Source organism: Oryzias latipes, chromosome 21 (assembly GCF_053564925.1).
Source record: "Oryzias latipes strain Hd-rR chromosome 21, Olatipes_Hd-rR_3.1".
In the NCBI taxonomy this organism is placed as follows: Eukaryota; Metazoa; Chordata; class Actinopteri; order Beloniformes; family Adrianichthyidae; genus Oryzias; species Oryzias latipes.
In genome coordinates this window covers 7,017,532-7,043,406 of record NC_136257.1, presented here as the reverse complement: position 1 = coordinate 7,043,406, position 25,875 = coordinate 7,017,532, and the positions used below count along the sequence as shown (strand labels likewise).

Sequence of the window (25,875 nt, the reverse complement as noted above, 5' to 3'; positions counted from 1 at the left end):
GATGCCAGTTTGTTACCCCTTATGGTGTAACATAAATGTTTTAGAACAATTTTAAGCAGCTGTCATATTCGCTAGGAAGGATAGACCCAGATGCTGGAACCCGGAAGGAAACACTAGAGAATAATAAGACAAGTTAAAGTGTTTTATTTATGAGGATATGAGAGTGAGTATGTTGAAGTAGTTCTGGAGACGTGAAGATATGGCGTGGTAAACGGGAGTCTTGGCTGGAAGTCGTGGCGTGGCTGGAGGTCTTGGCGTGGCTTGAAGTTTCAGGATTGTAGGATTTCAGGATTCATGAAACAGAGTGTTTCAGCACAATGTTTCGAGGCGTGTGTCAACTAGCGCAGATCACGTGGTTGATGACGTATGACGCGCCAAATGCTTTGTTTGGTCGAACCACGTACATGTATAAAATGAGTGCATAAAGACAGATCTTCATGGAAAAAAATGAACAACAAACAAAGTTGAACTTTTCTTTTGTTAACTGATAAACCATTAATGAAACTGATATGTTAGCCGTAGTGGAGTTTGGAGTGTGACTGTTTGAGGTTGTGGACAGGTGTCTATTATATAGATAACCAGTTCAAACAGGTGCCATTAATACAGGTAAAGAGTGGAGGACAGAGGATCCTCTTACAGAAGTTACAGCTGTGAAACAATAAATCTCTATTTTTACATATATGTTAGTTACTGTATTCTTTTGAAATCTTCTTAACACAAAGTTAATATCACATGTGAGGATGGAGAGAAAGACGGGAAGAGAAAGAAAGAATCAGGACAGATGGAGAAAAGAAACAGGTTGGTCTTATGGTGAACGTTCAGGGCAAAGCCAGTTCATACCAAGTCTGTCATTTTTAAATGGTATTCTTCATTTAAAAAAAAACATGCATTAGCAAGATGTTTAATTTATTTAAATCATGAAATAACTGTTGCTTGGCCATTTGATTAAGTGGAGTAGAAAACAGGCAAGAGGTGAAGGAGACAGACATGACATGAGGTTGGTGATGCATCTGATATCAAAGACAGCAGAGGTGACTTCAGGTAGGAATAATTAAGCAATTAAAGTCACAAAAATGTAGATGCTCATTCTAGTTTGAACTTCTGCTGACCACCTGTTCACTTATTTTGGGAAAACAAGGGCAGACATACATGACATGTCAGTCCCAACAGAGAAGAATGAGGAGAAAGGTTCAGATGATGATGATGATAGAGAGAAAGAGAGACGACCAGCTGATGATGAAGAGGGAGAAGAACAGAGAGGTACATTGAGGGCTGGGGTATAGCATTACTCAGAAGATCTTTCTGAATGGCCTTCACCCCACACATTTGGGGAATTGTTTTGCCTCAATGATTGATTGATTGATTATGAAAAAAATGTCCCATCCACCCCTCCTGTTTAAATGTATAAATCTCATGACCTCTTATAGAACATTTTTTTAATGTGCATTCATGTCTGTGTGTTTGTGTGTGTGTGTGTGTGGGGGGGGAGTGATGTGGCCACATACCCCTATGAAATTAGGTAGTTGTGCCCCTGCCAGGAAGCCACTATCCAGGATGAAAGATGCATGAGTACATCAAGCTCAAGGCCCCAACTGACAGTGTGCTCAGTGAATGTCTCAGGCAATGAAGAGCAGAGGATACAGTGCTGGAGGACAGATCCTCATGGGAGGACAAACCCCTGCATGGGATGTACCACCGGACCATAACTGAAATGGCTGATAGTCCTACCAATGGCTAGAAAGGCTGGTCTACAGGACAGCACTGAAGCGATCATCCTGCCAGCTCAGGGCTTGTTCCTGAGCTGCCAGTGCATTGCCACAGAGCAGCATTGCCTGGCAGTCGGGAACAGTTCCACTGGACTAGCAGACAGTTTGGTGGCTCCTGTTTTTAAGAGGGGAAATCAGATGATGTGGATCTGGAGAGGAGAGTTTGACTGATAGTCAAAACTGAGATCCAGGACGGAATTTCTGGGTACAACCAGGGCCGAGAGGGTCTGGTTTGATGACCACAGGATTTCCTGTGGCAGTTGTTGTTGACCTTATAGCACCATCGGCCGGCGGGTGATTTTCACCCGAACAACTACCTGACGATGACTACCCTGCCATCAACAGGGTAGTCTCACATGTCCCAGGAATGGGTGGACCAAAGACCAAGTATCTAGTTTAATTTTATTGTTTTTTTTAAAGATTTTTTGTTCTCAAATTCCCAATTTTTCAGTAATTTTTGAGCATGTTTTAGGAACTTCCTGTGTTTTTCTTTTTCATTTTATTACACGTTACCAAAGCTGTGTAACTTTGGTGTGCATGATAAAAGAAAAAAACTCTAATTTATCATGTTTTGTCATGTTTTGATCTATTTTTTATGACAAGTACTTTTTGTTGAATATGTTAAATCGGGTAAAAATCACCCGGCAAAAGTGATGGTGTAACTTTTTACAGCAAAAGTGTTTTAGGGTTAACCAAAGCCCCAATGAATCGAGTATGAAAGTTCAGTTTGTAATTTACATGGTTGATTTCAGATTGTTAATAAGTCGTATCACTTGACAACCCTCTGCATTTATCTGGACTTGGGACCAGCACATGAAAGCATAAGATTATGCTTTCTTCTGGTTGCTTATTGTCTCTTTTTCTTTTCTTTTTTACTGCGTACAGTGGTCCCTCACTTAAAAAGTGTTACAATTAAGATGAATACTTTGCAGATTTGACCTATTATGTGTTCTTTTTTTAATGTATCTCCCTCAATAATCAAAAGACCACAATTGGTTGAATGCTATACAGCTTTCAACCAATTGTTTTCTTGTTTCGTTTTTCCGCGCTTAACTCTTATAATTTTCAGCAGATTTAACCATTTAACTATTAAAATGTTCAGCTCTTTTAGCTTTTTCCTGCCATGATTTTGGTCCTTCAAATCTTTGAACTTTTCAAGACATTCCAGAATTTCAGGACTTTTGGCTCCTTTGAAATACATGGGGAATCCTTGGTGCAGAAGCTCGCTGGTTCTGGCATTTTCCCAAATATTTAGTTTTTGTTATTGTGCTGTTTTCAATTTATTTACGGTCAACTTTGATCATTTCTTTAGTAATTGTTTTGCCAATTATTATTTAAGTTTAATTTTGATTCAGCAGGATTTCAACCCTGCATTTTCTTCTGCAGCTCCTTCTAAATATATTTTAGAATCAAATTGGAATTAGAAAGAGTCCCAAGGGTGGTCATGTGATGCAATTTGAGAAGAGTCCCACTACTAACTTCTTGCGGCCAAATAAAAAACAACATCAGAGTACTGCTAACCCTAACCCTTTGAAGTAAGTCCTACTCACTAAAAAACAACAAAAAATACTAAACTAAATGAAATGTTGACGTTGTTTTTTTCTTCTTTTTTAATTATTTTTTCCTTTTAATAGAACAAAGAACAGAACAGGATCCTACTAAAGGTTTCCTCCATTTTTAGGAGAAAACCTTTTAAAACACTAAACTAATATTAACTAACCTACTAGGGTTCACTTCCCTTAATAAAACACCCTGTTGACGCCTATCTCAATTTTTGAGATAAACCTTACAAACTTAGACCTCTTTTTCAGAATGTGCTTTTCAAAGGTTTTGGCCACGACAAAGTCACACACAGACTGGTCCAAGTTCATGCACATGAGAGTTACACTTTCTGGATATTTACAGAAATTGATCAAATTCATGTACGTCACTTTTTCCAGGCCTTTGAGTTTGTCATTTGCCAAATTGAAACCATAAGCTTTGCACATTTCCCACAGGACATCATACAGCCTTTTGAAAAGCAGTTGAAAGTTACTCTTGGAACATGTATAACCTGCTTTTCTGAAGATGTAAGGAATTGCAAATGTGAGGTACTCGTTTAACAAGGTGTTGCAATTTTCCATCTTGGCCTCTAGAATGTCTAATTCCTCAGGTGACAGGAGGTGTATGTCCACAGAGGTTTGGGTTGACCAAGATTTACTTGTGGACGTTTCTGGAAGGACTGATTTTAAGATTGACTTCTGTTCATCTGTCTTTTTCTTGCCGTTGCATGTCTGCATTGCAGCAACTTGTTTTTTCCGAGCAGAAGTCATCTTTGGGCAGCTGTTGAGGTCTCTGCAGACAACCTTTTTTGTCAAAAGGCTTTGTTTAAAGATGGCTGCAACAAGGTTGTCATGTATCTGATCCTCCAGATCCATAGCCATGACTATTGGAATGCCATTCATCTTTAAACTTTCGGTGACCTTTTTATAAATGACTTTGCTTAGTCCTTCAAAGTTTTTCTCACTTATGTAGCATTCCAAGGTCTCTGCTTCTTTCCAGAGTCTTGTAAAGAGACGCCTCCTGTAGGATTCAAATTTTTCTTGGCCTAAAGGCGTTTTACTCTTTTTGAAGGTACATTTTATGAGATCCTCCACCAGTTTTTCAAGAAGGGCCTTTTGAGCTTCTTTGGCTGCATGCAGATCCTTCTGGGCTTTTCCATCATCCCTTTTTTGGGATGTTTGGGTTCCAGCATTACTTTTTTCGGCTGTGAGCCCATCCGCCGCAGTGGAGCCAGCTTGCTGCTTGGTTCCTTCTTTGCTTTTTGTTTTTATACAAAGATCCCGAAGTAACTTACAAAAGCTTGATACGAATAAGTCAAAGTTATTGGAAAAGCTTTGTAAGTTGCTGGATTCCCTTTGCCTCAACACCTCCTCGGTTATTAAGACAATCAAGGTGTTGCAGGCGTGGGATGATGTGGGGTCTTTGCTGCTGTGGAGGACTTCCATGAATGCTGTGGGAAGAGTCCTGGTGACAAGGTCCATCACAGCTTCCTTTGTTCGCATACCTTCATTCGTATTTTGCAAATGTTTTGAAATCAGGTTTACGATCTTTGACATCAAATCTCTTATTATTTCTTTGGATTTGACATCAGGATGTCCTTTGATCAGCTGTGATCTTTGTGACCCTGAAAATCTGAGCAGGTCAAACTGCAAGAGCAACGTTAAGTCCGTGCTCAGATCGTGTAAGTATAATGGGGCCATCTCTCCCCTCAAGTTTAAAATCGTTGACAGATTTTCCCAAGTTTGGGGTCTATATAGAAACTCTGGTTTGATGACATCAAATGACATTCATACAAGATATTCATCAGCAAAAACACTAAATGACATCATAAAGGGTCATATAAAAAAATCATGACATCATAAAGGGTCATATGTTATGATGTCATGACATCATAAAGTGTCATGTAAACACATCATGACATAAACACATTGTGAAACCACTAGCCCTGCCCCCACCCTCTCGCATTTATTCAATTGCCACTGGCTGCAGCCTGCAGAATTGCTCAACATAGTGGAATGCTGAAACGCTGTGGAATGTGAACACGGTGTGGAATGTTAACCCCGCCCACGTTTTACTTTAACAACAGTGGTTGTTAATCTTCAGACAAACCAAAGGTATGTCTGAATAAACCCCTTTTGTAATTGAGGCCAAACTTTTTATTAATTTCAATCATGTTTGAAAATCTTTGGTGTTGGACCGGACGGAAAAGGAAAGAAGGGAAGAAGAGAGAGGGATGTTAGAGGGGGGGGGGGGGGGGGGTAAGAGGGTAATAATAGGAAGGGGGGATAAGACCATGAAGCAGCATAGAGCAGCAAGTTTACTGGTTGTTTATCATTACGGTAAGGTTCAAATGTGGTACAAAAAGGGCGGGGCCTGTCCACACACACTCAAATGTCAACACACCTGCTAGCTGCAAAAATGTCCACATGTCAACATGTACCCAAAACAGATAGTGTTCACACATGCATACTTATGCCTCCAAGCCAACCAGTGTGAAATATTTCATTCATTCACGCAAACTATTAGTGCAAAGGTGAGCTAACACCTGTGCTCAGGTGAGTGTTTATGTTCTTCTAAAATGGAGGGTAGAATGTGAAAAGAAGGAGGGAGAGTGCCCAGCCATCCCCACACCAAGACCCCCGCCGCAGCGGCAGCCGGAACCCTCCAACGCCACACGGGAGCAGGCAGAGAACAACTGCCCCCGGGTGGTCCCGGCCCGGCCCGTCTTCTTCTTTGCATTTTACAAGTTTCCATGTGCAATATTGCCACCTACCGGTTTTTAAGGAGTTTTTCCTTACCGTGAAGGGGGAGTCTAAGGGCAGGAATGCCAGTTTAGTTAGTCTGTTTTGTTAAAGTTTAGTATTATCCTAATGCATTCTATGTATTCATGATCCCTTTTTGATTGTATGTCTACCTTACAATTACCGGTATGAAGCCTATTGAGACGTCTGTAGTTCGAATTTGTGCTAAATAAAAAAATATATTGAATTAAATTAGGGAATTTGTACCGTGATTGCTATCTTCTTATGCCTTTTACAAGTTTCCATGTACATGCATTAGGGAGTTAATAAATTTTGTCTGGCCTCACAGACCTGGAGAAAGTATGTGTGGCCGACTTTTATCCTTAAAATACGTGCGGGCAAATATGGAGCAACGTGGATCGTTTCTGCATGCATTACGAGCGGCCAACGTGAATTTCCACCGTTTGTGTGTTTGAACATACGTAAATAAATGCATTAATTAATTAACCGCCTTTATAATATGTACAATCGTGTTTAAAGAATTTTCTTTAGGAAAAAGCTCCCTTTTATATATGGCTACAGGAAAAAAGGGCAGACTGAGCAAAGCTGCTGACTGTAACATTAGTTATATTCTACAGTCTCTTGGAAATAAAGTTTAACTGTACCTGTAATTTATTGATCAATGGTTTATTGTTATATGTAAAATTATATCACAATATAAAATATATAATTTATCACACCCAGGTTCCACAGATATTGTGTAACAACTTGTGTATTTATGCTCAGTCTCACACACCTCAAGGAGTGTATAGTCTCAGGTGGGTTAAACATGGAAAGTAAAACCCCTGACCTCATGCTATACGTGCATGTGTGGGTTTTCTCCGAGCCTTCCTGCCAGCTTCCAAAAACATGCTTAATAGGTAAACTGGTCACTCTAAAGTGTCCATAAGTGTGATGTGAGAGTGTGTGGGTGTGTGATTGTGGTCCTGCAACAGGCTGGCGAGCTGTCCAGGATGTCCCCTGCCTTCACTAGCAAGTGGCAGGGATAGGCTCCAGCAGCCCAGTGACCCCAAAAGGAATGAAATGGAATAGAAGATGAATGAATGTAATGCTACAGTCATAAAGCATTATACATATACAAATATAGACAAAAAAGACAGAAAAAAACAGCAGACACTGAGATTTACTGTTCTTCAAAATACACATACACCTTTTATTTTTGATTATCCAGAATTTCTGTGCAAAATGCTTCACAGTTGCTGAAAAACTGAAATGAAAAGACGAAAAGCTCCCTCAGTTCCATCAATCTCTCATCTTCACTCATGAGGGAGCAGTTTTGGAGCTCTTTAATAATCTCCTTCTGTTCTCCTTCATCCACCGTCAGAACATCAGGCAGGGAACATCTTCCTTTAAAGGACTGCAACTGGCACCATTTGGCTGCCTCAATGGTGCCGTGTAGTAAGGCATCTTCTTCCTGCAAAGAAAAAAAAAGGTCACTCTTAGAGTAGATGCTAAAGATGGCAACAAATGGTGAGTTCAGAAGGATCCATACATTCCGTCCTGCCCCACTGCTGGTTGTCATGTCACCTTCCCCTACAAAGAGAATAGAAAGAAAGTGAAAAGATAGAAATGACACTAAAAAAAAAATCCTGGACATCCCATCTCCTAAACTTTTACAATAAATACAATGTTCTATTACATTTGAAGGGGCATCTCAGGTCACCTAAATAATCTATCAGAGACTGAAAGCATGCAGAGAAAAACTATGTCTGTGTGTACAACAGCTCTAGCTTCAATAGTACTTTCTGAGATGGATTCAAAATGCATCTTTTTCAGTGAAGCATCTTCTTCATGCATCTTCATCCTGAAAGTGGCAGAGGGATTAACATCAGCTTCAATGTGTGCCTCATTAATTAAATGAGCTTTTCTAACCTGGAGTTTCTGCTCCTCCTTTTTATGGCTGCATTCTTGCAGTCTATTTGTCCTTGTTTTTAAAACTCTTGCCCGATTGCAGCGGCACAAACAGGGAATGTCCAGGATGGCTGCTGTCCATGCTGATGGCCCGTGCTCCTCTCTGTAGACACTCTTTATAGACCACGTCCAGGTCTGGGAGCTGAGCTTCTTGTTCCACACTGTACAGCCCTGGCAGAGGATGCTCTCCACGGTGCTCCTGTAGAACTTTCTGAGAAGTCCCGGAGCCAGACCCGCCTTCCTCAGCTTTCTCAGGAAGAACATCCTCTGATGGGCCCTTTTCACCAGTTTGGAGGTGTTCAGTGTCCCTGTCAGTCTGTTCCACCTCCTCACCTCTGATGTGGAGTGCGGGTTGAGATGTTCTCTTGGTCTTCCTGAAGTCTACAATGACCTCCTTGGTTTTGGTGGGATTGAGGACCAGATCGCTGGCTGAACAGCACTCCTCCAAGTGTTGGATCTCCTGCCTGTACCAGTTCTCGTTATTGTCAGTAATGAGGCCCACCACCAGGACCGGCCCTGGTCTTCCGGGGGCCCTAAGCGAAATTTAATTTGTGAGCCCTCTAACTGATCAGTAGCACCAACAAAGCGCAACTGTTGTAATATAAATCAGATCTCTATTACTACATTTTGTGAATGTTTTATTGTTGCTGCTGAAGAATTAATTACAGTATATTGCCTGCATGTTGGATGCACATTATGTGATGCCAAACTAATTTTAGAATATAGAATATATATATATATATATATATATATATATATATATATATATATATATATATATATATATATATATATATATATATATATATATATATATATATATATATTAATGTAACATTAGGCACTCAACAAATGACATTCACAAAACTCCAACTTATTAAAAACAGCAACTTAATAGAAAATCATATAACGATAAAACAATCCAAAATAAAGAACACAACAGCTCAATGAGGGTGATTTTGGAAAGTCACAGTCTTTTTCAGTCTGAAAAGGACCTCTTTGCACCAAATCCATTCTTACTGGATCAAAGAGTGTGGTTGGCCATTCAGCTGGACCAATTGGATTTGAGGTTGGTGGAATTTTGTATCCAGTCTGCTCATCTTCCAAACACGTCTCTCTTGGAGCTCTGGAACATAAGAGACATAACTTTAACAAAAGCAAACAGTGAAAAGTCAAACAGTCTCATCAAATCTACATAACAGTTGCTGTGATGCTGGAAGCAGAATGTTGGAAAGAAGGGCCTCCACTGTTGTGTGTGTGTGTGCAAATGTATGACTTTATATTAAGTAATAATGAAACAATAAGTTTGATATAGGTTCCATATTGTCTAGATTTGAACTGACCAGCAGCAGCATCTAGGTTTTCCCTTTCAACAGAGGATGTGGTGACAGGAGTTTCTTCTGCAGCTAAAAAACAAGAATTATTAGTATACAACAATCACTGATAAAGTTAATAAAATAACTATAGCAGAATACTACTACTCTTTAGTCTGTATTTATCTACAGCCCCTCCACAATCTCACATGCATTTTTGTGATAATTGTGGCAGAAAAAGCTGGAAGTTGCTGCTGTTTTTTCTAAAATATTTAATAAAATTCACCGTAATTTCCGGGTTATAGAGCGCACCCGATTACAAGCCACACCCACGTGTTTCACGTGTTTAACTACTTCTAAACACAAGCTGTGTCACAGTTCAAGCCGCACGTACTAGGCAACGTGGTCAGCCTAGCAGATCCAATCCTAACTCCCAGATTGTGCAAAAGTCATTAACATACTGTGGGAGGAGTCAGCCTTGCATTATGCTCGAGTGATTAAATACACCCACATCTGCCAAACAGCATGGACATCTATTCTGTTCACAAGTTCCTCAGTTATGGTTTTTTATATTTTAGTTTATTTTTTTATTTTTTTTTAATTATTGACAATCTAAGTATCATATATATAAGTACAAACAGAAACCATATAATCAACATTACATCCCTCAGTTATGATGAAGAAATTTACATCTGCGATTCCCCATTTCCCATGAGTCTTAGGGGCTAAAGGCAGGTCTAACCCCCAGCTCCCCACACTGTTGTCAGTGTTTAAAGAATGAGCAGCAGTGGATGGAGGGGCTAACGGGAGAGCATCTCTCCTTCCGCTTGTGTCGCGGCAGCATTATGGTGGTAACGGGGCTGGTTAAAAAAACACACCAGTAAAATAAAGCAGCGGCGACTGAAAAGCGCGCGCCTCAGCGCGGTGCGTGCGTCAGAAGTTTCCTTCCACAACAAACACTGTTGCTCCGCGGACGCCTCTGCGCTCCGCGCTCGCCCCGCATGCTCTTTGTCTCCCCTTCCTATCTTCTCCGACACCCCTTGCCAGGGCGGCTCCAGGGAAGAACGCTTCGTCCCCATTCTGCGCTGGACGGAGCAAATCGTGTCTGTGCGGAGCAATCGGACTTAATACTGAACGTTTTGTGGATGAGGGGCGGATGCGTTGTTACGTGTGGGAGCCTTCAGACTGCCATCGGCCCCGCAGCTCTATGTGAACGAGCAGCAGAACATGTCTCCAGCTCACACGGAGGCTGTGAGCGTTTCAATGCAAAATTCCGCTCAGTCCTTAGAAACCGTTAAAACGACCATGTCAATTTGTGTTTCCAGTCGTGTCCCGACAAAATAAAGGCGGATGTTATTTCCACATATTTTCATGCAGCCAAGCTGCAGATTGCAGCTTTTCCCGCATCGATTCATGTTCATCCAGACTAAACGTTGTTAGCGCCTGTTAGCCTTCACCTAACCGTACGTTCTGCCAGAAAAAAGCACTGACAACACAGATTAAAAATAAAATGATGAGCAAACAGGCGCTTCATAATAACCATAACACGACAATAATAAACGTACGTTTAAAAGATCATCTCGTATATTACGGAGCTGCTAATAAATAGATGGACTAGTGTCACTGTGCATGCGCTGTTCTCTCTGTCATTCAGCAAACCGGCTTTTCCAAACCCGTTGGCGATGGTGGATTTTTTCATGCTGCTTTTAATGATTGCTTTTAACTTGAAAGCTGCATCATATTGTAGTGGCGATCACGTGCACGTTGGGTCTAATGGCACCAAAGGACTCTGAGATACGGCCGGGCATGCGTGTTACGTTTTGTTGAACCATGACTGAAGTGTCTAAGACCTGAAGTCAAGTCCATGCTGTTTGGCTGCTAAGAGGTGTGTTGAAAAATAAATGGCTTGTTGCGTGGAGTTGGAGAGTGTTCAACCCATGTTCTGAGACCGAAAGTGCGGTCATGGCGGCCGCCAATTATATCTATAAATTAGCCGCATCACTGAATAAGTCGCAGGGCTGTGAGCGCAGGAAAAAAGTAGCGGCTTATAGTCCGGAAAATTAAAAAGATTTAAAAACTGTTTGATGTGCATTCGTAGTGGTTTCAAGACGTCAAAGGAAGACTCGTTCTACGCTGGGACGCTGTCACTTTAACCCAATGCATCATGGGAGATGTAGTACAAGCAGCCAACGAACGCAAACAGATTGGCGTATCTGAGCTTCATGGTTTTGTTCACTTTTTCCACGGTCTGATGCCGGATTCTTTGAAAAGCTACACCGCTAAACACGAGCTTTAGAACAAGGAAGGGAAGACTTTAACCACTTCTGATTGGTCAGACTGATGACGTGTTATTAAGCCTCCAAGACAGTTAAAGGGGCGGGACTTTTCCTAAAACAGCTTACGCTATGGCTAAATCGTGGGACCGTCATTCTTTTCAAAATGTCTTTTTTTAGAATCAAATAAACACTAAGAAAAACTATTTTACGACCTTTCATATTCCTAACTACTCAGTGTTTTATCAGGGCCTGTTTGGATGTACACAGAGCTGATATCCTGGTGATGGAAAATGTTTTTAGATCAGTTAATGAGTGCAATGAGTGAGTTAACTACCACCCAGGTTGTGGCCCCTCAAAAATGACTTGATGACTTGATACATATATAAAACTAAGTTGAAATAAGGAGGCATAAAGCATTAGTTTTCTCCCTTTGTCTCAATAATGCCTCAAAATATTGCACTACTCTGCATTTGTTCAGGCAGTAGGCTCAAAGTTCACACTGTCTTGACGTTTTATCAAGCGTAATTTTCTTTGATTTCAATATTGTACAGGAGAGAGTGAGCAACAAAATATTGTTAGGAAGATGTTTATAACATTGTGCTTTATTTAAGGTACCGTTACTCATTGTTTTTTAGGCAATCATTTCACTAAAAATATTTAAGTTTTGAAATGCATAGTTTTGAATTTACTGACTCAAAAATTTGATGACCCCTGTACAAGAAGGTTACTAATAAAGATTAAGTTCTGTTAAGATAAAATTATGTTGTTGTGGATAAGTTATGCAAACTTATTCCTGTGGCTTGAAAACTTGAAACTGGTGAGTCATAGTAAATGATGACAATTAAGTTGTCTTAACAGGAAAATGTAAGTCATATTTAATGCCAATATTTGATTTACACAAATTAAAACTTTTAATTTAACTGTTATCAAAAAATACAAGTAGCACTCAATTAAATTTATGTTATGGAAAAATCTGACTTTTAAGTTCATCAACTTAAAATAATTGTGGCAAATGAGTTTTGGTAACTTGTTCGGGTTTACAGTGCAGCATCACAGCTGCAGGAACACATTTCTTCACCAATGTTGTGGATTCAAAGTTGAAGACGTGGATTTCAGCCGCGCTACATCTCTCAAAATGACCGCTGAGATGTTAATTGCTAAAGCTAACACCCCGATAGTGACGCCTCTCTGGTCTTCCACAACTCTGCTTGAACTGCAAGAGCTGTTTTCCGTGGTTAAAGTAAAAAGACTCGTAAAAATGTGCTCAGAAACTGATCTGAGAGCTGCTGGGCCGAGCTGAACAGCCACAACCTCTGATTGGCTGTTAAAAGCATTTCCCCCTTATGAGGGGTTTGGTGGACTGGGTGATGCATTCAAGCATTCTAGGACATTTAAAACTTTGCAGCTGGAAATAAACTAAAGCATTCAATGGATACATTTTAAATAAAGAAAATATACACTTAAAACTCAGTTCATAAGAAAAGCTTCCTATCAACCACTCTGACCGATCCCCTGCCGCATAGTTCCTCTTGGCATTATGGGTAGTGTAGTCAAATCAAGTTCATGACAGCTTTTATGCTTTATGCACGATATAATTTTTTGGACCTCTGGGTCTGAAAAATACAGTACATATGTTGTAAAATCACATTTTTCACAAATGTTTTAGTATTTTTCAGATTGTATCGATTCATATGCAAACAACAAAAAGTAAACTAATCCTCAAGTCACATGCAGTGTAACTTAGCAACAGACTGTGACATCACTGATATCAGAGAGCCCCATTTTATAAGTTGCTTAGCAACACGGTTAAGCCATAACATTCTTCGAGCTGTAGAGTCAAGCACGTATTTTGAGACAAGGGAAAGATTTTCCGATTTACTCAAGTTTTTGTGTAATAAACAGTGAACGATCATGGACAAAAATTCTGCCATGGACAATCCAAAATATCCTGGTAAATGAGAGTCCCGGCAAAACTTTTAGTGATACGTTTGCTTCGTAAAAAGGTTAAAGTGTGGTTTTTGTGTTGCTATGATAATATTTTAACTCATCCTGCTTTTCCAAAGAAGTTGAGAGGAAGACCAGTCCTAAAAAAAAGAAAAAAGTGACGTTCCCTGGGCCAGTTGTGACTCCTGAATCTGAGCCTACAAAACCATCTACCAGCACCCAAGACAAAACCCCAGCGAGAAAACTCAAGAAAAAAAGACAGGAAGACAAAGAGGAAGAAGAAATAATAAAGCCAAAGAAGATGAAAACTTCACTGAAAGGTAAATGAGCTGACACAGACCCCAAACAACATGACAACATGTAGGCTGAACAGAATAGGTCAAATTCTAATTTATTTTTAAAGGACATGTCTCTAATAGTTTGACAGTACAGTGCTACAAAAAGAAATTAAAGGTCATAAAATTAAAAAAATAAAACTAGCACGACAAATTAAAAACTACCAGATCGTCACACTCCTCCCAGACCATCTCAAAAGTTGAGTTGCTGTTATTTTTAATTCTGCGTTGTAAGACATAGGAGCAAGTTTGTGAGCCTCAAAGCTCACGACAGCAGTCAATTGTCCAAGACTATAACACTGGTTTACAATCATCCAAACCTTTAACGTACATTTCACAACAGTACAGATGTAACGAAATCACTTTTTCGAAAAGATTTTACACTGAAGTGCTTCTCAGAATGTGACAATTTAAACATAAACACTACAAAGTAGCTAAAGTCACATGCTGTGTAACTAAGCTACAGACTGTGACATCACTGATATCAGAAAGCCCCAATTTATAAGTTGCTTGGCAACACGGTTAAGCCATAACATTCTTCGAGCTCTAGAGTGAAGCACGTATTTTGAGACAAGGGAAAGAATTTCCGATTTACTCAAGTTTTTGAGTAATAAACAGTGAACGATCACGGACAAAGACTCTGCCATGGACAATAAAAAATATACTGGTAAATGAGAGTCCCGGCAAAACCTTTAGTGACACGTTTGCTTCGTAAAAATGCTAAAGTTTGTTTTTTGTGATAACATCTTAACTCATATCTTTTCAAATAAAAGCCCCCAACACATTGACATACTTTATGTGAGCTCGAGCAGTTAACGGTGAAGATATAAAAGAAATATTCTATAGTAATTAAGCTGTTTTTTTGTTGTTGCTTTTTCATTTTCAGAGTCTAGCACTAGCACGGCACGACAAGATGAGACATCTTCAGATGATGGACAAACCCAAAATGTTGAGAGGCAGCCTTTCCCTAGAAAGAAGAAACAGAAGGATAAACATATAAACCAGGAACCAATTGAGTCTTCTGAATCTGAGCAACCATCTACCAGCACCCCAGTGAAAACACTAAAGAGAAAAAGACAGGAAGACAAAGAGGAAGAAGAAACAATAGAGCCAAAGAAGATGAAAACTCCTCCAAAAGGTAAATAAGCTGACACAGACCCCATGGTTTTCTCGAGGAACAAGAAAAAAAAAATAGAAAATAAAACTGTCAACAAATTAAGGACATACTACTCTCTGACTATCTCAAAAAGTAAAAACGAGTTGTCTTTGTTTTTAAGTCTGCTTTGACTGCAAAAACTGCAACCAAATGAATATCTCTATTTCTCATCAACATATTTTACATTTCCTAAACACTCACACTAAATTTAAACTGTACTGAACCTTAAAATGTTTTAGTTGTTACGATGAAAGCAACCGTCTTTGGTTTAACTTTCCTAAGGTTGCTTCTTAATATGCTCAGCCCATTTTTTTAAAAATACATATTTAAAAAACACTTAAATACAGTTTTGCCTCTGAGTTTTAGCACAAAGGGGTAGTAGAGGTGTACAAAAAGAAAAGCTATGCAATAAGAAAACCCTTTTTCTTGTCATTTTCAGATTCCAGTTCCAGTGACGCTAAACAAATTGCAACCTCCTCAGAGATAACTGAGAGGGACAACTTGATTACCGATAAAGGTCTGATGATTTAATACAATTTACCCTTTTACCTTTTACCTACTGTTACTTTATGTTTGATAATATAATTTTCAATAATAAATGAACTAACATTGCATTTCTGTTTTTTTGTGTTCAGATAAATTTGAAGCCAAATATGTGGAAGAATATTACTTTGCTTCAGGAGGTTATGGATCCATATATGGTGGCTTTCGCAAATCTGACAACTTACCAGTAAGTGTTTCATTTGTGAGCTACAGACCTTTATAAAAGCATGACAAAAGTACTTGGATACATTCATTTATAATCAGACTATTGATGTTTGTGGTCTAAATGGTCTAAATTAAAATAGATTTTGATGGAGGGGAAATCTAAATGATCCTAGTTTGTCTCCTGTCAGTCATCTCACAGTCAGAAATGCTCTTGTGTCTTGCAGGTAGCCATTAAGCACATTTTCAAACGTAAAATCCCAAATAAAAAAATGGTAAGTTGCTTGAGCCAAATTCTTCTGAGTATCTCTGCTCTAATTGGGTTTCTGTGCTTCTGTTCCTCATGCTCTCTTTGTTTTGATTCTTCAGGATGATGGCAATGGAAAAATGGTTCCTTCTGAAGTGGCCATAATGTTAAAGTTACAAGATGAATCCATTCATTCAGATGGAAAAGCAGCGCCAGTAGCCCTGTTGGACTGGTATGAGATAGGTGGAGAAATCCTCTTGGTCATGGAGAGACCGATCCCTTGTGAAGACCTGCTTCATTACATTGATAGCAAAGGAGGCACACTGCAAGAAGAAGAAGCCAAGGTAGGCCCGTGTGCAGTCTGTGTTGGTTTGAGATGTTCTGTCTGTTTCTGCAGAAACTTCCTGAAGCTGAAACGTTTATTCAATGCAACCTTGTTTCATAAAGTAGTTAAGTGTTCGGTGAAGAAGCAAAAGTACCTTTCAGCAGGTTCAGAACGTTAGAAAGAAGAGTACTTCTAAAGCTACATATACACTGGGCATGTGATGCGTGGTCAAGAACGTGCTAAACGCGGCTTGTTGAACACGCATTTTGCCCCTGGTGTTCACACTGGACAAGCAGGGGCGGGCTACTTTGCCTTTATCTACTTTTATTTAGGTTTGCCACCTACAGTTGGAAGACGCTTGGTGCAAAATGTTGAAGCAGTGCAAATCTCTCAATTTGGGAACAAAATGTAAACTTTTGTTAATTGGAGGGGATGTCATCCATACTTTACAACTAAATCCGAGTCCCCAATTGATCAGAATTCAACCTGGTTTGACTTGCAACACATGTTCAATGGCCGTACGTTTTGTACGTGGAGCTTGAAAACAGCCGTTAAAAAGTGCATGTCGAGAGTTTTAAATGTAACGGCCCAAAACCCACCTTCACGTAGACTTTTCATTGGAAGTGAACCTGAACGCATCATTACGAGGCCAGTGTGAATGCTGTTTTAGAAGGCGGCTTTAGCTTTGCTGCCTCAGCTTATTACTTCATTTTTATCTCTTTCAGATCATAATGAAGCAGCTAATTCGCACAGCCATAGACCTTGTGGACAGAAATATCTTCCATCAAGACATCAAGACTGATAACATCCTCATTCAAACCCACACAAATACACCACAAGCTCGTCTGATAGACTTTGGAGTGAGCTGCATGGCAGAAAAGGATTCCATCCTTAGAGGATTTTCAGGTAGAAGATCTGCATCTACAAATAAAAACATGTAAAATGAGCATGAATATGACTAACGTTTATTTTTTTTCCAGGAACTCCCATAAATGCTCCCCCAGAAGCATTTAGAGGCTTTTGTAGCCCTGGATCAACCACTGTGTGGCAGCTTGGAGTAATTCTGTACGAAACCCTCCATTACTGCAACGATTTCTCATCAATACATTTTCTTGACGGGGATCAGATGATTGACGATGAACTGTCAGAAGGTAAGAAATAATCTGTCTCTGCATGGATGCTTGGGCTCTGACCGTCATCTTCACTTTACTTCACTTTACTTTACTTTACTTTACTTTACTTTACTTTCTCCAGAGTGCCAAGACTTTTTCCAAGCATGTTTAAATACTTCTGAAGAACAGCGCCCCAAACTGCAAGATCTCCTCCACCATCCATGGCTCAGATAAATTTTGGACAATACGGATGAGACCTTCAAGATGCTAAAGCAAAGAAAAAGAAAACACACACACACAAACACACACACAGGGACAGAGAACTCAAAAGTCTGAAATCTTAAAAAGTTTAAAAATTTTAACAAAAATCAAAAGCCTAAATTGACCTTAGAATATAAATGTAGAGTGTAAAGGAAAACGATAAATACCCCTAAATATACCCCTAAATATAAATAAATAAATAAAAAATATAAATGGCCCCTACTTGTTTAGCTGCAAGTAGGGGCAAATGATGGCGATATTATAAAATGAAAGTTGGTCCAGTTTTTACCCTACGTAGGAAACTATGCCAGATTTAAAATTGGAATCGGTTTAAAAAGTGGCATTTCCGATTACTAGGTCCTGTGTTTACCAACGATTTTGTTAAAGTACCCCAACTTGCACGATACACTCCTTTTTTTTCAGTCTTCTTTTGCTTTGATGTTTGGAAACACGGCACTAGGCAGCATTAAACAACAGAATGTTGTAAAAAGAAATGTAGTATAGTATAACTGAAAATCCAGATGGTTAAAATTAGTTAACTAGTTAAAGGAAAACTGAACAAAGGCTCCTCACTGGCGTTAAATGTCTTCTGGGTTCTCTGTCTCCACTGACCGTGCTAATGCTGACTCTCCCGGAAAGACCTGCCTCGGTTTCCTCATTCCAGTGACCGGGACTCGTCTGTGTTGCCGTGACCTTCGTGGATGCCGCGTGCGGATGTCCTCCAGAGAGAGTTGGCAGGACCTTCTGAGTCTCAAATTTTGGTGAGTTGTTATCCTAGACAATCACTACAGTATGTAAAAAAAAATGATGTCCCCAAAATAAAGCTGTAGATGTTAAAGCAGTGTAATTTCCTGACGTGCTGTTGTCTTTTCAACAGGACTCCTTGGCGTGATGGTGGTGCTGGTGGGGGGGTTGTTACAGTGTGCTGCTAGCATACTTTTTCTGCAGCTCCTTTAACCCCCCTGCCGTCGTCTATATAGAGAGCTTGGGCAGGAGAGGAGTGTGCACCACCCAAACCGGGTGGATTTAATTGGCAGAAAGAAAAACTAGGAGGGGACGTGCAAAAACCAGGCAAGGCTTTTTAATTCATCTGTAAACACATAAAATTAGAAGCTCAAAAATCCTTTTAATGAGAAGCATAAGTCTAACAAGGTTGCATAGTGTTTAGGGAATCTGACTATTTTCCGAAAACAAGCAAATAGAAACCACAATGTTAGCGTTCCGGATGAGCTTCTAAATGAGGGTGGTAGAGGGAAATCGCCTAATAACGAAAACATCAACATTTATAAAGTCTTTGTAATTTCCATAACAGATATCAAATAATAAAAGAATATTGGACATAACTGAGATCAAACGAGGAATCATATTGCTAAAACATGCGCCAACTGTATAAAGGGAAAAACGCATTAGGAAGGGGCTACCAACCCAAACTGAATACAGGGGGGAAAGACACTTAGGGACAACCAATAGTCTGTAGTTAAATAGACAGATTGGTCCCATTACACGTGTGTGGGTTTTCTCCGGGCCCTTTGGGCTTCTCCCACATCTTAAAGATGTGTCTTAAAGTTTATTTGTTGCATACCGAAACCTAGCTTTTCTTGATAAATTGGGATTTAAAATTCTTGAAAAGAATCAGTAAAAATAGGACCATCCAAACCTCAATCGGTTTTCTACATGAACTTTTGCAACTCTGACTTGGCAAAAATAAAATTAAGAGCCTGCACTAAAGCGTACTAGGTCTTCTAAAGCAAAAACAGTCAATTAAAAAGCCCTGGCATGTCCCCTAACTGGTTTTCAAATTCGGGATTACAATTGGTGAAATAAAGAAGAATTGTGATGTTTTTTTCCCATTATTTTTCTTTTGTTTGTTTTTTGTTGGTCAAACACAGAAACGTAAAAACAGGGTCTAATAATCTTCCAACAATAAATGAAAAAACTATGTTTTTTTTTCTCTTAACAGTATTTTAAAGCTTCTTTAACCATTTCTTAAATTACCATCAATTGTGTTTAAAATAAACTTGAATGAGGTTTTTGTTGGAGACAAATTACAGTAAGAGTATATATTACAGTTTGTGCTTAAAAAAATTATAGATATAAGTATTTGTATTTTAAAGTGAAAATAAATTCTTTGTAGGATTGTAAACGGTGAAGAAAAGTGGCGTGACCATTTTCTGATTGGAAGAAACATTGGATTTCAGAAACTGAATAAAACGAGGCTTAGAGTTTGATAACTCTATCTAAACATCCACCCACCTGCTAATAAAAACATCAAAATAACTTAGTCCTGTGAATTTGAGATGTGGAAAAACAAAATCAAATTAGGAAGTACCACAGTAGTTTTTGAACATTCTCCAATATTTTGTAAAAACAATTGCATCGACTCTTCTGTTAACCTTTTAATTTAGTTCTTTAGCAGTAACTATCTAGTGCAACAAAAACTGAACTTCAAACTTATGGAGAACATTGCTGCAAGACAGTTAATATGTTGAAAGAATGTTCCTGCACATTTAGCATTTGGTAAGGTTTTAGAAAATAATGACAAATATTAGGTCTTTCACCACAGACAACTGAAATGTAGGTTTGACGAGATAAGGTTATGCAGAAAAACTAATTTTTCATAAAAATGAGGTCTCAGTCACTATGGTTGGAACTGGACTCCACTTTTGTTTTTCTTTTTTGGTCAAGAGTGGACAAAAACTTTCTAGATGAACAGCAGGCTGAGCTGCTGACAGTATAAAAGATGTAATCATGTTTTGAAACATTTGAAAAATATTAATCCTTATTTGGTCCCAACCTTCCTTTGAACTGAAGTCCAACATGAAGTAGGTTAAAAGTCTTCAACCACAAAGTTCCTCCTGCTTCAAACTGAGGGAATTAGGGCAAAGTTAGCCACTTAAATAAAAAAGGAGGGGAATGAACCCCTAAATTAATGTTTCATTGGAAATAAAAGTGCCTTTCCTAAAAGACAAAGTAACCTTAAGTGTGCCAAGAATGAAGGAGATGTGGAACCGAACGCAGAGGACGTGGAAACGAACGCAGAAGACATGGAACCGAACGCAGAGTCCGTGGAACCGAACGCAGAGGACGTGGAACCGAATGCAGAGGACGTGCCTCATGTATGGGAACATTTTAACAAACACAAGGAAAACTGAAACACAGGAACCTCAGAGATGATAAAACACTTGAAATTAGAAAAGAAAAAAAATTGGTAACACTTTATATTAAGATTCCTTAACAAGCTCTGTGAACGCATTAACAAGCATTATAATAGAATTTTAGGGTCTTAGTAAGACATTTATTTGTACAATAGGTCTAATAAGGTTTATTAAATTTCTTAGTTAACACATTTACAAACAGTATTATTAGGATGTTTTTAAGATGCTGCTTACGAGAAAAAAGTCAGATTTACAAGGAGAAAACACCGAAGTTGTCTGTTCATCGGAGCATCGCTTGAAGATGAAAGATTTGGAGCCTTTTGTGAAGCTTTATTTCAAGGTTTATTATAGGTTTAAAACAAAGAGATTCTGAACCTTTGGCGACTCAAAATCAGATTATTGTCAGTGGAGCCGGTTTTCCGGGGTTCAGTGTCAGTAAAGCGGAGTTTCAAATGTAAAATAAGGAGCTCAGAGACACGTTTGGGTGCAGAGGATCGTTGCAGCTTTTATTTTCCTTTTCATTCACAAACCCTGAAGTTCATCTGTCACCTTACGTCATGAACCTGTCATCAGATACGAAAACCAATGCGGAAGTAAACGTCCTGTTATATCATTAAACAACAAAGATGAATGAAAATAGTCTATCATATTAGCAATAGAACGTTGAAAATGCCAAAAAAAAGTGATCCTCCTCCTCAGACGGAAGCGTCACACAAACGTAGAGATCTTGTTTTTGGTGGAGGAAGAAAGGATTGAAGTGGAAAGCTGCAGGGACACCGATGGCTTCATCGGGCTGCAGGGATCCTGAAAACCAACCATCAATAAATAAAACTTTAATAAATTGTTAATCAAACAAATGAGCTTCCAGATATTTGGAACGTTCAAGCTCATTCAGATCACCTGTTCAATAAAGTTTAGTCGGTCTGCTCTGTTGCTGCGCGGCGTTCACCTGCTGCTCTGCATGCTCACTTCCACTTAATATTGTAAACTTACGAGTTTTTTTCTCATAAATTTACAACTTAAAATTTTGTAAAATTACGAGTTTTTTCTCATAAATTTACGAGTTTTTATCTCCTAAATTTACGAGATAAAAACTCATAATTTTACTATTTTTTTTTTTTTGGTGGCTTATTATTTTTTTTGGTGGCCCTAATACTCCGTCGTAACATCCTAATAATGATGCTTGTAAATGTGTTAAGTAATTTAATAAACCTTATTAGACTTATTATACTAATAAATGTCTTACTAAGACCCTAACAATTCTATTATAATGCCTGTTAATTCGTTAACAAAGCTTGTTAAGGACTCTTATTATAAAGTGTTACCAAATTAAACAACTGCTGCTTAATTATTGGGTGAACATACAGGGTAGTGCAGATGAAGTACACATGGTTAGAAGAGCTATTGCTCCATGTTGGGAAAGGGGTAGTGGGAAAAATGAAAGTGTTGCTTGTAAATTAGCTACATTAGTGAGAGAAACAAAGATTCATGGTAAACCAGAGGCTTTTGTACCCGGCCACTCCTTTCTGGGTCTTTCCATAGTGGATTTTTATCTCCACATGAAGATGGAGGATAGCAAAGGGAAGGGAAACTGGGATGAAATCACAGCAGACAGGTTAGACACGGTCCATGCTTCATTTATTCCTATATGCACAGAGGGATCTTAAGACCCAGAAACAAAGAGAACTGTTTTTTCTTTCTGTATCCCTGCAATTGGAAAATATGTAGGAATTAAGACGTCAAAGGATATTTCAGTTTTTGCTGTTGAAATGTTGGCAATATCATTTAGTTTACACTGGTTAGAACAGAATAGAATTGGAGATGGTATAATTTGTTCAGACTCATTATCAGCATTGATGTCCTTGAAATCTTTTTCTTCAGATAGCAGATCGGATCTAGTGTATGAAACTTATGAGAGTTTGTTCAGGTTGGAAAAATTGAAGATAAGCATCAGATTTATGTGGGTAATGAAATGAAAGGAAATGAAATGGCTGATTTTATGGCAAAGCGGGCGTTGAAACATGGTTTATAGATGGAAATTCCTTCAGGCAGAATGGAAATTAGGGGGATTATTAGGAGAAGTATTATGGAAGAATGGCTGAAACAATGGGAAAGGAAGGGGAAAGGTTGACATCTATTTAGTATTTTCAAGACAAAGTAGGGAAAGGTATGAATATCAGAGTAAACACCAGAGATCACGACATAATATCACGTTTGAGGACGGGACACACTGGTTTGAATAATACATTACATTTGATAGGGAAACATCCAACTGGTTTGTCTGATTGCAGGAAAGGGGAAGAATCAGTGGAGCGCATACTATGTCATTGTGAATTGTGTGGGAAAGAAAGACGACAGCTGGAGGATAGAGTACGGTTACTAGAGGGTGAGCGGATGAGTTTGAAGAGGCTTTTGGGAGGGGAGGAAAATTTAAATGGAGTAATTATAGGTTTTTAGAGCAGAACCTGATTATTGAGGAGGATATAGTATTTTTTATTTATTTATTTTGGTAAGGTAGTCCCCCATTCCGACCCTTACTCCAACAAAGTAGGTGGCGGTAATGCACCTTGTCGTTAGTGCCGACCGCTATTTAAACTACAAGAAGAAGAAGAGCGAAGTTTTGTTGGTGCCACTCTTCCTTCATTACCGAGTGTTGTATTTGGACCTGATATCCTGACCCTGTCCTACCTGCTCACCCTTTTGCTTCTTCCCAGGACTTAAACTCTTCAGAGAAGAAATAACAAGAGGAACCAAATATGATCCATTTCTCAGGACATCCTGTTTTCCCTGGAACACATTTGAAATTTTAAGCAAGACAAATTAATAACACATTATTTAAAACAAATTGTTTTTTGTTTGTGGCCTTGTTGGGATTAATTGCAGATGCTTCATGGGTCTTTCTTATTGGAGTAATTGTACATAAGTTATCTCATATTTACACTGACCTTTTGAACTATTGACTGTCTGTGTGTGTGTGGCTTTTCTATGCGAAACGGGTTTACGGGAACCAAGGATGTGACCCAGCGCAGCTGTCTTGCATTTGACCCGGTGACAGATGATCACCTTTGATATGCAGGACCTATGCTCTGCAGAGATGTTTGATTAGGTTAGTTTCTTGACCTGTGTGGGCTGGTTTGTTTCCCCCCTCCCTTTTGGAAGCATCTGTATGTAGGGAAACGCCCTGATTTTGAATAAAAGCGAGGAGGCAGACCTTTGTAAGCTCAGAGAAAATGGAGAATTGCACGAGTGTGTTCCTGTCTGCTCTCTCTTCAGAAAAGATTTAAAGTGAGTCCGTGTCCTTTCTTCCTGCTCAAATATAGTTGAGAAGTGTTTGTTTAGTTTAGACCCAACAGCAGATCAAGAGCTTGGATTAGACTGGAGCTTGGCATAAACAAGAGCATAAATTTACTAGACATGAGCTTATGGAAAGACCAAGTATGCAACATAGAGGGCAAACGAACTGGCGATGAATACTGGACCGGAGCCATCTTATATACAGGTGCAGGTGATGAGGTGAATGCAGACAGCTGGATCCAATCTGGGAGGAAGCAGGTAAGGGAGGGGGGACTCCCGGAGGCACTGTGACAGTACCCCCCCACCCCCCCACCGACCACCTCCAGGTGGTCCAGGTCGGCGGGCAGGATGGGCCCTGTAAAAGTCATTGACGAGGGAGGGGTCGAGAATGAGTGTGCGAAAAACCCAAGTACGATCCTCAGGCCCACAAACCTCCCAGTTCACCAATAGCTGAAAACCTCGACCATGCCGCCGGACGTCCAGAATCCAGCCAGCTGGAAGGCACCGTCAATGATACGGGTGGGCGGTGGGGGAGCGGAAGGCGGGCAAAGAGGACTGTCACTGACCGGCTTGATCTGAGAGATGTGGAATGATGGATGAATCGTGAAGGCTGCAGGCAGTCGAAGGCGAAAGCAGGTTGGATTGATAAACTTCTGGATCTCATATGGACCAATGAACCGGGGTGCAAGTTTGCGTGACGTGGGTTGAAATGTTCCTGGATTAGAGCCAAACCTTTTAAACCAGGTTGGTACGTGGGTCCTACCACCCTGTGTCGATTGGCGACTCTACAATTATTTTCCTTGGTTCGGAGGAGTGTGTCTCTTGTCTGCCTCCAGATGCGCCTGCATCGGTGAAGGTGTTCTTGGACCAAGGGAACCACCACATTTTCCTGGGACGGAAACAGCGGTGGTAGGTACCCAAGGCAGGCCTCAAATGGAGAGATTCCTGTGGCGGAAGATGGAAGTGAGTTGTGAGCCTATTCAATCCAGACCAAATGTGTAGACCAATCAGATGCATTCTGGGCAGCAACTCAACGAAGAGTAGCTTCCAGTCATTGGTTGGCCCATTGAGCTTGTCTGTTGGACTGCGGGTGGTAACCTGAAGACAGACTAGTGGTAGCCCCCAACGCAGAACAGAAAGCTTTCCAGACTTGCGAGATGAATTGAAGTCCCCTGTCAGATACAATGTCAGTTGGTATTCCATGGTACTTGAAGACTTGGTTGACAATGATGTTGGCAGTTTCCAAGGCAGTGGGGAGTTTAGGCAGGGGAATGAAGTGAACTGACTTGGAAAACCGATCTACTACCGTGAGAATGTTGTGAGAGGGAGGTAAGCCGGTAACAAAGTCCAAGGCAATATGCGACCAGGGTCTACTAGGGGTGGACAAAGGATGTAGTAGACCGGAGGGCGGTGGATGACTTGGAATGGGCACAGGTAGAGCAGGCTCGGACATAGTCATGGACATCTTTGTCCATCGTGGGCCAAAAGAAACGACGATGAAGTAGTGCTAAGGTACGGTGTATTCCAGCGTGAAAGGAGACCCTGGACGAGTGACCCCAAGTGATGACATCTGATCTCAGGGACATGGGAATGTATAGCGTTCCAGGTGGACATGGTGCATGATTTGGTTCTTTATCCTGGGCATGTAATACATGGGTCACAATTTCCCAGGTGAGGTATAATAGGCGGGTATAATAGGAGAATCAGAGTCATTGTCATTGGTACAGAATCT

General features: G+C 39.8%; 1 protein-coding gene and 1 long non-coding RNA gene across 4 annotated transcripts; one reads left to right on the top strand and one right to left on the bottom strand.

Moving 5' to 3' along the window:
* Nucleotides 1-7,208: 7,208 nt before the first annotated feature.
* On the bottom strand, nucleotides 7,209-11,766 carry LOC144988774 (uncharacterized). Its single transcript, XR_013652794.1, has 3 exons — nucleotides 9,041-11,766; nucleotides 7,602-7,642; nucleotides 7,209-7,523 (listed from the first exon to the last, which is right to left on the bottom strand). It is a non-coding gene; the product is annotated as an uncharacterized LOC144988774 (long non-coding RNA).
* Nucleotides 11,767-13,412: 1,646 nt separating this feature from the next.
* LOC110017395 (serine/threonine-protein kinase pim-1-like) lies at nucleotides 13,413-20,917 on the top strand. Of its 3 annotated transcripts, none has more exons than XM_078939682.1 (11): nucleotides 13,413-13,560; nucleotides 13,673-13,873; nucleotides 14,775-15,026; nucleotides 15,484-15,561; nucleotides 15,680-15,774; nucleotides 15,977-16,024; nucleotides 16,119-16,340; nucleotides 17,047-17,227; nucleotides 17,302-17,472; nucleotides 17,576-18,455; nucleotides 18,572-20,845. In XM_078939682.1, exons 1-10 carry the CDS (start codon nucleotides 13,521-13,523, stop codon nucleotides 17,665-17,667), a joined length of 1,380 nt encoding a protein of 459 aa, XP_078795808.1. In that variant the 5' UTR covers nucleotides 13,413-13,520; the 3' UTR covers nucleotides 17,668-18,455; nucleotides 18,572-20,845. The 3 variants fall into 3 exon arrangements, with proteins under 3 accessions (XP_078795808.1, XP_078795809.1, XP_023806967.2); XM_078939683.1 differs by having other exon boundaries at nucleotides 13,415-13,560; nucleotides 13,676-13,873; XM_023951199.2 differs by lacking the exons at nucleotides 13,413-13,560; nucleotides 13,673-13,873 and adding an exon at nucleotides 13,887-14,555 and having other exon boundaries at nucleotides 18,572-20,917.
* Nucleotides 20,918-25,875: the final 4,958 nt, after the last annotated feature.

Coding starts and splice junctions, on each gene's coding strand:
- LOC110017395 (XM_078939682.1), top strand. CDS start 13,521: ATGGACAAAAATTCTGCCATGGACAATCCAAAATATCCTG. Junction 15,562..15,679: donor CAACTTGATTACCGATAAAG/GTCTGATGATTT, acceptor TTTTGTGTTCAG/ATAAATTTGAAGCCAAATAT. Junction 15,775..15,976: donor GCAAATCTGACAACTTACCA/GTAAGTGTTTCA, acceptor TGTGTCTTGCAG/GTAGCCATTAAGCACATTTT.